General features: G+C 45.0%; 1 protein-coding gene across 3 annotated transcripts in view; it reads right to left on the bottom strand.

The window, feature by feature from the left end:
* Positions 1–12,396, bottom strand: part of LOC144818569 (E3 ISG15--protein ligase HERC5-like) — a 511,308-nt gene extending 498,912 nt beyond the window's left edge. Inside the window, exon 1 of one of the 3 annotated variants that reach the window (XM_078676100.1) lies at positions 12,056–12,396. In XM_078676100.1, coding sequence (XP_078532226.1) covers positions 12,056–12,299 — 244 coding nt within the window. In that variant the 5' untranslated portion in view covers positions 12,300–12,396. The remainder of the gene's footprint in view (positions 1–12,055) is intronic. The other 2 variants (XM_078676101.1, XM_078676102.1) reach the window with 2 other exon arrangements.
* Between the last annotated feature and the right edge of the window lie 563 nt (positions 12,397–12,959).

Genomic DNA, 12,959 nt, shown 5'->3' with positions numbered 1-12,959 from the left:
TAACAGGCGTGTTCTGTAGCCTCTTTAGGTACTAAATTATGAACTCATTGCCAGCACCATTTCACCAAGAACATCACCCAACTCGAATTCAGGATTGGCTGCCAAACAGGTTACACCAAACCTTCTCCTGCAATATTCACTGTCCTATGCTGACTGCTGCCCTTTATTCACTACCAGTTTGTTTTGCTGCCATCAAGTTACCCGATGCATCTAGTACCACGCTTGTCGCATCACTTCTCCACTGAGTTGTAAAATCAATAGCATTTATTTAAAATCAAAAAGTTACCCAGTGCATGTAGTGTTGCAAAAAATTTAAATAAAATAGAAAGGGCCAATCGAACAATCCAGTATACTAAAATAACTACTGTCTGCCTTCTCCTCATGGTCTACTTAGTTTTGAGTGATCTTTGTTGTGTTGGGTACATTGCTTTTTTAATTATATTACTCTTTTGCTCCACTGCTGCTGTTGGAAGTCATTTCCAACCTTTCTGTGAAGTAGAAATATAGGGGAGAGGTGAAGTAGTAGCTCTAATATTGCACAATTTATTTACCTGAAAGGAAATTATAGGACCAACGTACAAATCTTCACAATAGCTGCAAATAAAATATTCCACAAACCCCATCTTCATCATCAAACATAAACAACACCTACCTCATCCCACTGTATGCTCATGGCCATACCACTCCCTGATAAAGAACATTTCCACCTATCCCATTAACATCGTTCACCAAGTTTACTATGACTGAGAGCTTTTATCCCAGGAGAATTCAGTGTGTGAGCCAACAACACATGAAACAAGAACACTCAAGGCATCATCCATGGCCTTGATCACCTAAGCTTCCTCCAATTGACTGGTCAGCCAAACCATTCTAATGCGCAACACCTGGAACCCTTTGTTTTCATTTATCCCTGTGCCCTCGATCTTCAGATTCTATGTCCTCTCATAGTCTGAACATATCATGATCAAAACCACTATTGGAAACAAGATGAACCCACAAACCCAAGCACCTCCCTGGAAGAACACCGGATGGCCCATGGAGGACTTGGTTTAACATCCACACTCTTTAATAATATCCCCAAGATTTCCTCCATATAAATGCCCTGCTGCTGAGCATTTCTAATGAAATCCTGGCCCACCTAGAGAATATAGTTTCAACTGCTCTTAATCAGCTGGCTTCTCTCTGTCCACAAAAAAAGAAACAATGCAACTGCAAGAAGAAGGGTTGGTTCACTGCTGATCTCAGCCTATTAAAAGAAAAGGGTGTAGCCTGGAAAGACATATGCAAAAGGTGACATCCACAAAAGCCTCAAAGGCCAGCATCCAAAATAGTAAGGTAACAAACAGACTACAACCAAATGCTCCATAGCCTCAAGGAACTGAATGCTTCAGGTGCAGTACAGCCCAGCTCTATACACTCAAACGACATCAACAGTGCCATCCACATATTAGAGGCCAGTGCAGAGGAAGGAAGGCCCCGCAATGGTGGGTAGTCCTTCTAACCATTTTCCCCCAGTCCCTCAACAACATGTGAGATTTGCTCTTGATTGCTCAGGGCCTGGTTTTTCCTACACCACACTTAGTACTGGGCCTGAACCACCAAAGCTGGCATCAATTCGTCTTTATGGTCTCTCAGCTGCCAGCTCGTTGCTTCTTTTTTTTAGGGGTGCGTAACCTGTAGAGTCACAGCTCCATTTCAATGCATTATGTCTCAAGGCTGCCAGACGGAGCAAGAGAAGATCAAGACTCACTGACTAATAGATCAATTTGTTGGTTGCGTAATGTGAGGAAATGCTCATCTGTTATTCAACAAGACATTGCTGGAGTGAATCCTCATTGGGTGGATTAGACACTGTTGAGCCTACTCTGGTTTCCCATAGCATTGCAGGCCACCACATTGCCTTAGAGGTATGATTTCCAACTTCTATACCGTCTAAGATTTGCTTGAAACTCAATGCGCCCAGGGCTACAGATGAGAATGTTCTGATTATATCCCAGCACAAGGACACTGACTCGTCTGAGATATGACAGCCAACTCCCCCTGTGTAACCATCTTTATAGTTCCCTATTCCAAGCTTACAACCTGAATCCTGGAACATACTATCTTGGAACATTGATGGCCTTAATTCTAAACTGGCCGATCTGGACTGGGGATCGGGGGGGGGGTGAGGGGGGGGGGGGGCTTGCCACTCATTTGATTTATGCATGCTACACGAAACTTGGTGTGTAGAGCCAGTCCATAGCTCCGGGTACACAACCTTTTTTGCCCAGCCATCTCACAGGGTAGAGCTCGGCCAGCAGGTGGCTTAATTACGTGGGTCAAGAACTCGCTAGCGTGTATAAACGCTAGGCTTGAATAAACTCTAGGGATATTCTGGAGTTGTCTCTTGGCAGGGTGGGTCCTCTTACAACAACTTCAATGTTTATAAAAGGGCCATCTAGTACTCTCCTTACTCTAGGCGGTGTCATTGACTCTATACAGGATAATGATCAGGTAATCACCGCCAGCGATTTTAATGTAAAATTCGAACCCTTTGGCTTCAGTTCCTTCAATCTAAAAGAAGAGGAAGATGCAGCATGGGCTGTTCCTCAGTTAGAACTGGAACCCATAAAAAGATGCACAGTGACCGCTGATCAGCTGATGAGCTTATCTCTCTGCCTTGGCCTCAGGGCATGTAATGGTAGGTCCATTTCTGATCGCAGAGGTACCCATACTTTCAAGAGTCTTCTGCAAAAGAGCCACTTTGATTACATATTTCTATCTATTGAGCTGTGTCTCTCCCTTGTAGATATGTTGGTGGTTGACAGCCAGAACAGCAATCATAATGCTCTTAATTTGACCCTTGAGGGACTTGGGTCTCAGGTCCATCAAGGTGGCACCTCAGAGCTAGTGGGCAAATTGACCCTCTTGAATGACAAGTGGGGCATGAAAATGGGTTTGTCCGCAAGGATTCAAATGTTCTGGCTCTGATTTTAACATTTAGAAAAAGAAATTTGACCTTGAACACAAAACCATAACCCATGCATCAGTAAACACTTAGGGGCTAATTCCGAGTACGATGGTCCTCGGACCACCGTACTTGCAGTGGTGGTCCAACCACCGCCACCACTGCTGGTCCACCTGCCATATATAGAGTGTGTCATTCAGATCACCACAGGAACATCGCCTCCGCCGGGATCCCCCGTCATCTGTCCCACCGCCCCAACGCTCTTACCTGCAGGGGCCGTGGCTGGTGGCGGACATGCATGTCTGCCACTTTTGGAGGTTGTGCCACCTTGGAATTGCACCCCCGTTCCTGCACAGTGCGGCATGCATGACATGGAGCAGCCTGTTAAGGCTGTCCCATGAGCCTAACACAGCCGTCCCTGTGAGACTGTCGCAGGACCGTCCGCCCACCCTGGATTAAAGTCAAAATCTGGCAGGCGGGTGCACCAAGGACTTGGAGATCCTCCTGGCAGCATAGCGGTGGTGGTGCTGCAGGAGGACCGCCAAACATGTAATCGGCCCCTTAATCATCTTGGGTTTTGGAGAAAGGTTTGGCTAAACATGTACACTAGCACACACATATGATGCATGTTCACTTCACACTGGTCCCCAAGCTTCACAGGCTTTGTGAGGACTCCCTACTGTAGCATCCCTGTGCCTGACCCGCCTGTGACGTCAGGGTCAGGCATAGCCGGAACGGGAAAGGGAGGAGTGGGGAAAGTAACGCAGTTCAGGGATAAGCCGTGCTTGAAAGACGTGTTTAATCTCTACTGGTGTCTGAGCCTTATTTAATGCGCTCGATTTCAAACCTGGCGACGAGGGTGGAATGCGGAGACACCCCCCTCTAACTTGCGCACTCGGCATATGCTGACAACACGCTGCTGTACCTGATGTAAAACCGAGCGCTTTCACTGTCCGTTGAAACGGAGAACTGATTGACAAGGCTGCCAGCAGTCAGAATTAGAAGGACATCCTGGAGCTCAGACGAAGTGAACTCACGTCGAGCTCGGGTAAGCCTCACTGTTCATTACCGAGGCTGGTCTGCAGACGTCGCATTCTGTGGCTATCTTATATAGGCGATAGCTGTAGTTACACTGGATCGATTATGAGTAGAAATTCTCTTAGCATGCACAATATGAACATGGTGCACTGTCAAATGTGCACAGTATGTAGGCAGGCCTCTATTGTATGCACATTGGACACCCTCTACATATAAGCAGTCACACCATACCAGAAGGCCTGGACACCAGGCCAGTGGCCATCTTTAAGTCAGGCAAAAAGAGGAAAAGCATTTCTGTGACGGCCAAAATACAATTTGAAGCCCCTGTAGACGCAGCCGCAGATTACTGGAGTGAACAGTGAGGTCAGCTGTGCTTCATCATGTCCATACAACCTGACTCCTCGCACAATGCACAACTAGGTCCAGCACGAACTGCCCAGGCCGGACTGATACTGGGGGTATCATTCCTGCACCCTCCTGAACCCCTGATACTGACCTCCGGAAACAGCATGGGTCCTATGTGGCAGAGCTTGATAGAAGATTTTGAAGATTTTATGAAGGGTTCACAAGTCAGCGACCCCGACCAAGAACTCATCGCTTTGTAAAATTTGGTGGGCAAGGACGTCGGGCAAATCATTAAAGAACTACAACCGGCCAATGCTGCGTCATACACAGATGTGAGAGAAGCTTTAAACAGGAAGTTTCTCCCCAAGCGAAACCTGGACTATGAACGCTACACCTTCAACCTTGCGTCTCAAGAACGAGATGAATCCATGGGTGATTTCATTTCTCGCCTTAAGGCCCGTTACTGTGAATTTGACAATTTCAACACTGAAGATGTAATTCATTTATGAATCATTGAGGGGTCTCAGTCTGAGTCACAGTGCCGCCGTCTGCTGAAGAAGTACTAATCGCTCTAAGACATTGAGGAGCTCACACAAATAAATGACCAAGCAGAAGAGCATGCGAAAAAGATGGAAGATAGCAAGACGGAGAAACATGAACAAGCCTTCCGAATACAGTCTCAAACAGACCCAAGACGCCAACCAGATCATCAAAAACCTGAAAAATTCACGAATTCGTCCCGCAGCAGAAATAAGAGCAGTGACACCCAGAAACAACAGCCGCAATGCTATCGCTGAGGCCAGGACTACCCCCACACGGGCCCCTGCCCGACCATCAGACAACAGTGCCATCGATGCGGGAAAGACAACCACTTCGAAGTGGCGTGTCAAACCCGTCGCAAGGAAACCAGCCCAACCAAGAGAAGCACAGGATCACGTCACCATGTGAAGGTAGTGCAAGGGAGAAGAGACCATTCAACGAGCTCGTCGAGATTCAGCACCCGGTCACAAGGTTCATATTGATCCCGATGATGAACCTCAAGAGAATCGTCCGCCCTCACTCCCATATCACAAGACAGTGATGAGTTCGTGTGCATGGTAGCGGACCCCGACCGACTAAAGAAGTACCCACGGCTACATATTCAAGTGGGAAATCATGCTGCGAAGTTTGTCTTAGACACCGGAGCGTCACTCAACTACATATGCACGACTGAGTTCAAAAAAATTAACCGGAAACCTAAGTTAGAACCAGCAGTAGTACGTGTCTACACGCGGATGTACAAAGAACCAATGCTGTGTTTGGGACAATTTCGTACGTCTCTGACAAACAAAGACAGGACAGCTCGTGCACAGATCCATGTGATAGAAGGCCCTGAGGCAGCTGACTGCCTTCTCATCCTACCAACGGCCGAACGTCTGAAACTAGTAGAGATTCTATACAGAGTTGACGATTCTCCTGAAATCATCAGCAACTTGGCAAAGCTATTTTTTGGCCTAGCAAAACTAGCTCATTTTAAAGTACGATCACACATTGACGAACAGGTGGCGCCTGTGACCCAGCACCATAGGAAAGTACCATTCCACCTCCAACAAGCAGTAGATGACGAGCTCCAAGACTTGCTGGGAGCGGACATCATAGAAAGGTCAACAGGACCCACTTTGTGGGTGTCACTGGTAGTAGTCATGCCCAAACGAGGACAAGAAAATAGAGTGCGCCTGTATGTCGACATGCAGGGCCCTGAACACAGCCATTGAGCAGAATCGACATCCAGGACCCCATTTCAGGGACATGATCACTCGCCTAAATGGAGCAACTGTCTTCTCAAAATTGGACCTCAATAGGGGTACCAACAGCTCGAACTCCACGAGAAGTCTAGGTACATCACCACGTTCACCACACACCAAGGGATCTTCAGATATAAGCGCCTCAACTTCGGCAGCAGAGATCTTTCAAGAGGCAGTACGCCGCGTAATCCAGCACATCCCAAACTCATTTAATTACAGCGATGACATCCTAGTGTTCTGTGAAACTCGCAAGGATCACGACAACGCACTTGATCGCGTATGTCATGCTCTTCTCAATGCCAACCTCACGCTCAACCAAGATAAACTTGAGTTCCACAAGTCAACTCTAAAATTCTATGGTCACATCTTCTCCAAAGATGGCATTAGACCCGATCCTGAAAAAGTCTCTGCCCTATCTGATACGCCACAACCTCAAGACGTCAGTGACATTCGATCTTTCCTAGGCATGGCTAGCTACTGTGCCCGGTACATCAAAGACTATGCGACCATCAGCTATCCGCTGTGAGAACTCACAAGACATGGCCAAAGTTTCCACTGGTCAGCTAAGTGCGAACACACTTTCAATAAAATCAAAACACCTGTGAGCTCTGCCATCAATCTAGCATACTTCAACCCTCGGAGATAGACAGAAATTACGGTAGATGCTAGCCCTGTCGGACTTGGCGCTATTCTAGCTCAGTATGATGATGAAGGAGAACAACGGCACATCGTGGCATATGCTAGTTGTAGACGCACTGACACGGAGAAAGCCTACTCACAGCCTGAAAAGGAAAGTCTAGCGGTCGTGTGGGCGTGAGCATTTTCATCTGTTCGTCTATGGGAAGCACTTAACGCTAATCACTGATCACCAGGCCCTAATCAGCATCTTTGGTAACTCCCGAGCGAAGATGCCTCCACGGATTGAACGGCAGGGGATTCACCTTCAAGACTACACATACACCATCATTCACAAACCGGGAAAGGCAGAGAATCCGGCGAATTACATATCACAACATCCCCAAGCCATGACGCGGACAAGTGGCTCCCTAGCAGAAGAATATCTCCATTTTGTTATCGATCAGGCACGACCACCTGCCGTCCCACTGAACGCCATCATAGAAGCCACTGCCAAGGATGCCATGCTCCAAAACATCATGCATCAAATCCGCACAGACATCTGGAGGACCCGCAGAACAATGACACCGCCAACATGCAAGAACTCATATCATTTAGACACGTTAAGGACGATCTCATGATTAGCGCCAACGGATTATTACCGAGAGACCGGAGAATTGTCATTCCTCAACAACTGAGACAAGGAACCGTCAACCTAGCACATGAAGGACACAGAGGTGTAGTGGCCACGAAGAAAGCGCTGCGAGAGCAAGTCTGGTTCCTTTCCCTCGACCAGATGGTAGAAGCCGCCCTCCAAGACTGCCCGCAATGTCAACTAGTGGGGTGTGATGAACCACACTCCCCACTGCAAATGTCTGACCTCCCAGATAGTGTGTGGCAGCAAGAAGCTGTTGATTTCTTTGGTCCAATGAAGTCAGGGAAATACATCGTCATCATGGACGAGTATTCCCTTTTACCCATTGCGCAACAAGTCTCATCCACAAGAGCAAACACCGTCATACCCGTCATCGATGAAGCATTTGTGGCGGAATCCCTACGGTAGTGAAGACAGACAATGGGCCACAGTTCAACGGGCATGAATTTGCAGAGTTTGCACGTCACCTGAACTTCAAACACAGGAAGATCATTCCCCTGTGGCCCCAGGCCAACGGGATGGTTGAACGATTCATGGCTACCATAAAGATAACGATACAACAAGCTGAACTGACTAAACGCGGATTCCAACCAGCGCTCAATGAAGTACTACGAGCGCACAGGACCACAGCAGCTTTTATTTTTACACTGACAAGTATCTAAAAAGTGTTTGATGTGTTTAATTTTGCATTAGATGTTTTATTTTTATTCTTAATGTTTGCAAACATGAAAGAGCTACGCACCAACGTTTTAAGTGGTTTGTGGTAAAGGTGATAGTGTGGCCATGTATCATATGGGATAAAGTACCACCTGGTGTACATGATAAGGATATTGCAAGTCAAAGAGGAGTTCCATAACCTTATAAAAGAACTCTGCCTTTGGCCTCATTCCTCTATATGGTTATGGACCTGCTCAGTGACTTGCAATATTCTTATAATGTACCGCAAGGAGTACTTTATCCTTTATATAATTATGATCAACTCTCTACAAAATCACTCCTCAGATAAGGTGCTGAAGATGTTTAATCCCGAGTCAAAGTAACATTCTAAAGTGAAGCACACAACTACTTGACAGACCACCCCGGTTAAAAATCAAATGGCATAGGAAAACAGAAAATGTACTCCCAGCAACATACCGCAAAGCAAAAACATTTCATCAAAACATCCTAAAATAGCTTTCACCTAGTTATACAAAGCAAAACTGGAATGCCAGTCCAGACGCCAACAGTACACATCAAAATATTTGTGCAATTATATTTTCTTACAGCCAATAAAACCTCAAACCACTGTCCCCAGTGTTACAGTGCAGAAAGGTCTTTGAGACCATGAGGAATTTGTAGGTATCTTCTCCCTCCCTTGAGCAATTAGTAGACACTGTTTCAAGACAACTAGTGCCCTTATGATTGGAGCAGCCGTTGGGCTAGGACTCCACAGTTAAGAGCCAGGCACTTCCCCTTGCGTTGGCTTCTTAACATAAGGGTCACAGCTACCCAAATTCCACTTTTCCTACTCATGGATTAGGGAGGCTATTCTCCAAAGGAGTATGCAGGTTCTGTACTTTTGGTCCAGTTTCTTCCAAGTCTTTTGAAGTACATTAGAATCTGGACGCCTAGAACTGCTGGAAGGTGGTGGGAAGACCATCACATTTCCCCTGTTGAGATATGAGGGTCCAAAGTGTGTGCCACTATGGCAATGTGTAACTACAGCAAATGTGACTACACAGTGATTGTGTTCAGAATGAGTTTGGAGAGGTAGTACTTCCTCTCCTGTGAAAATCCAGAGGATCTGGTTGACCAGTGAAACACCCAAGTCCCATCCCATGTAAACTGCAGTGACAACTAACACCTGCCATGGTATATAAATCGTGGTGCTATTGTAAGATCCTGGTGTTATTTTTTTGCCTCTCACAAGTTTGTTTGCTTCATTGTGAAACAAAGTGTTGGCATGGAGGGGACTATTCACACAGGTAAACTTAAACATGTACATTTTCTCATGTGGAAATGTACTCTTAACTTTGGAGTAATGTGTGGCTATTCACCATTTCTTAGGGTAAAGATACTCCAAAGTATTGGCTTACATGCACCCCACAGCCCCCATAACCAATGTAAAGTTACTACTAGTAATTGTATACACATAGACATATGACTCCACCATCGTGTACAGGGAAAAGTAAAAAAGCCTATTAAATGTTAAAGACAATTAGTCAACATATTTTAAAGGTAAATATTAATCTAAAACACGTTTATTTATTTTTAAAGCTAGAACAAATACACCAAATTTTTACAGATCAATTATCTTACAGGTGCATTTTAAAAAATAATACTTTTTAAATATATTTAACTTAAAAACATACGGAATTGGGAAACACTCAGTATGTCTTCCCATTAACCTAGAACAAAAGGACCTTTGAATGACATGAAGTACTAGTTCGCATATTTTATAACCTGATTGTCTTCCCTTCTTTTGTTCTTTTTTCCCCCAATTCCTTATGTTTTCATTGTGATGTCAGTTTTGTAAATATTGCTATCTCAGGCTTACAGTATCTCTGTCCTGATGATGATCCCAGTTATCCCTTGAACGGGATCGAAACGTCGTCGACCTCTAAAAAACATTGTGCACACAATTATTCTTACTTCCTTGTGTCACGTTTGTTACTGCATATTATGCTTGTCGCATCATGTATAACTATGAACAAGCAATTTCTCTGTTTCGCCTGATTGTTTTGAACTTCTTTTTGGTTTCTTTATGATTTTGTTTAAATTGTCACCTTGTCACACTAGTTCTATGTACTGTTTTGGATACAGGATTGTATCCTACTGAACATTGCTACTGTCCTATGACAGATAATTCAGTTTATTTGCATTAAATTTTCTATCCGGCTGGATAGATCGTATAGAATTGACTGCGTTCTATATTTACTGTTTGTTTGGAATCATTTGCTTTAACAAGGACCGCTGGTTTTTGTAATTATCTGATACCCTAGGTCCTTGCTTACCTTTAGGGTCCCCTTGTCTTTCTCTAAACATCGATTATTTTCTATGGAATGGTGTAGTAGTTCCAGTGGTTGGTCATGGGTAGTGCTAGGTTTACTCCAAGACTGAGACAGGTGGGCGGAACTTGAGGAATTTCACTCTGCGGAATTCCACGGAATGTAGTAGTTTTAGAAGTGCTGTTTGTGAATAGCAATGGGTTTACTCTTTAGTGGGTAGGTGGGTGTACCTCCCTTAACCCCTTTTGTGCCCTCCTAAAACTCCTCCTTACTCCTTCCTAAACCCCTCTCTTTAGTAATAAGCATTCCTCAATTTCCAGCCATTCCCCTGTCTCTCTCATATTTACTACGAAGATGTAGTCTTACATGTGGAGAAATCTACGCATTTGGGTAGGAGTTCTCGACCTAAAAATGATTGGAAAGGCAGAGGTCTCTCTCCTCATGTTAATTTGCAAATAGCTTTTTCTAGTACGTGAGTAGTAGTACTACTAAACATACTACAAAGTGCAGTTTGTGAATAGGTCTCTGGGTCTCACTGATATATGAAGCTAAAAATACAGGCTCAATAAGGCTCCATTGCCAAAATTCCCACACCTACTGACACTCCCATATTATATATAAGCAGTCTGCTATATTAATAGTAAGGATAATATCCTCTCTGAACCATTTGCAGGGGTGCTGTTTCTAGTGCCCCTTTGGTAGGAAAAGAACAACTTCCAGCCCCCCTGGGGAGTTAACTCCTTGGGGAAAGAAGTGCCTTCCTTGGGGAGAGGATGTAGCCTTACGGCTAGAGCAGTAGACCTAAAAGCTGGGGAACCGGGTTCGCAACGACGCTCAACACCCTGTGATCCTGGGCAAATCACTTATCTCCCCGGGCCTAACAAAAAAATGAATGTGTTCTGTAACGAAACTGGTGCTCATGCAAAGCGCTCTGATACCCGATGTCTCGGGTCAAGTTCGCACTATATAAAACTCTAAAAAAAGGAGCACAAAGATCATCATCCCTTTGCAGAGTCACTAAGTGCTTTTAAGTCACATACTGATGCTTCAAAAGTCCCATAAATTAAACTAATATCTCTCTGGAAAAAGTGTGAGCACCAATGATATCACAATGATATTTTGCAAGAGCCTGAAAAGATCTGTCACAACTAAACATTGACACGCATTGGCAAAGCCAATAGGGTTGGAGTTGGCTTCTAGCCTTTTGGCAATGTTTGCTTTGCTTTGTCGTGACTAATATAAAATGTAATTATTTGGGGAGCTGGGACTGTGCCAATATAAAAAAAACACTGGCAAAAGGCAAAAACAGTCAAAAAGTACACACAGCCCTAGAAGTGCCTGGCAAGGAAACTCTTTTGTATGTGGATGTGCTCTTTGGGCAGAATACCATCACTCACAGTGAAGATAACCAATGGGTGAAGTGGACTGACACCTATTGCCCATAGGCAGAAGAAATATAAGAATGACACAACTGACCATTAGATAGAGAACGCAGCCTGTAAGCCCCTGTATGTATTTTACATATATAATTTTTACATATATAATTTTAGTAAAATCAGAAGATATTGGCTAAAAATTCAACGTTCTATAATCGCCAAAGTGAATGGAGTTCCCAAACTGAAGAATTGTAAGTTTTCGTTTCATATAAAAAAAAGACATATATTGTTAGCAATCGGCCACTCACTCGGTTTTCCAGTCGGAAGTGCTCCAGCCTCTTGTGTGGCACACAGGGCCACTCTGCCGTCGCTCAGCACCACAGCCACATGGCGCAGGCTGCAGCTCACCTGACGAATACCACTGAACTCCAGGGGGCACCGGCTCAGCTGGCATTCCCCAGCCGAATAGAACCACAGAGATGAGGAGGGCAGATTGGGAAGCGCGCCCCCTGCCAGCGGCGCACCGCTCCCCGAAGGTCTCTTCTTACCCATGCCGAGGACCGCAATACCAAGTGCGCAGAACGAGTGAACGCCTGCCGATATTATATACACTGTTGCGGGACAGTTTCGTTTCCGGAGACGGCGGTGACGACTCAGCCGTCGAGGCAAACCCTGTCTCCGCATACAGTGGAGCAGAAAAGAAACCGAAACCAGAGCCCCGAGATTGGAAATGAAAACTGGAGTCTGAGGTTCGTAAAAAGTGAATAAAGGGAATTCACACCATCCCATTTCAAAGCCCCAAACCGGGCGCAGTCAGCACAGTGGTATTACGAACTTGAAAAGAGGCGCAGTTTTATTTAACAAGCATTTGCAATGCAATAGGTCTCGCCTTTGCGAGAGGTTAAGCTATTGGCATTGTCAATGACAATGCCTTTTATTTATCTGTTTTGATAATTAACACATAAATAGAAGGCATTGCCATTTACAATGCCAATAGCTCAAACTCTTGTAAATGCGAGACCTATTTAATTTCAAGGAATCAGCTGCCATTGTCCTGGGCTGCTTGAAAGTGAAAGCGCGAATGGAGCATGGCGCCCTGAATGTTGCAGGAAAGCATGTAGTGCCTTGAGGAAAAACTCAAATAAAATAGTGTTTACAGACTAAATAACTCATACTGTGTACCAACAAAGGCAAAAGGGCCAGTCCTCATGG

The sequence above is a fragment of the Lissotriton helveticus genome, chromosome 2_1 (assembly GCF_964261635.1).
Source record: "Lissotriton helveticus chromosome 2_1, aLisHel1.1, whole genome shotgun sequence".
NCBI lineage: Eukaryota > Metazoa > Chordata > Amphibia > Caudata > Salamandridae > Lissotriton > Lissotriton helveticus.
The sequence above is the reverse complement of the archived record's forward strand: the minus strand, read 5'-3'. Positions and strand labels throughout refer to the sequence as shown.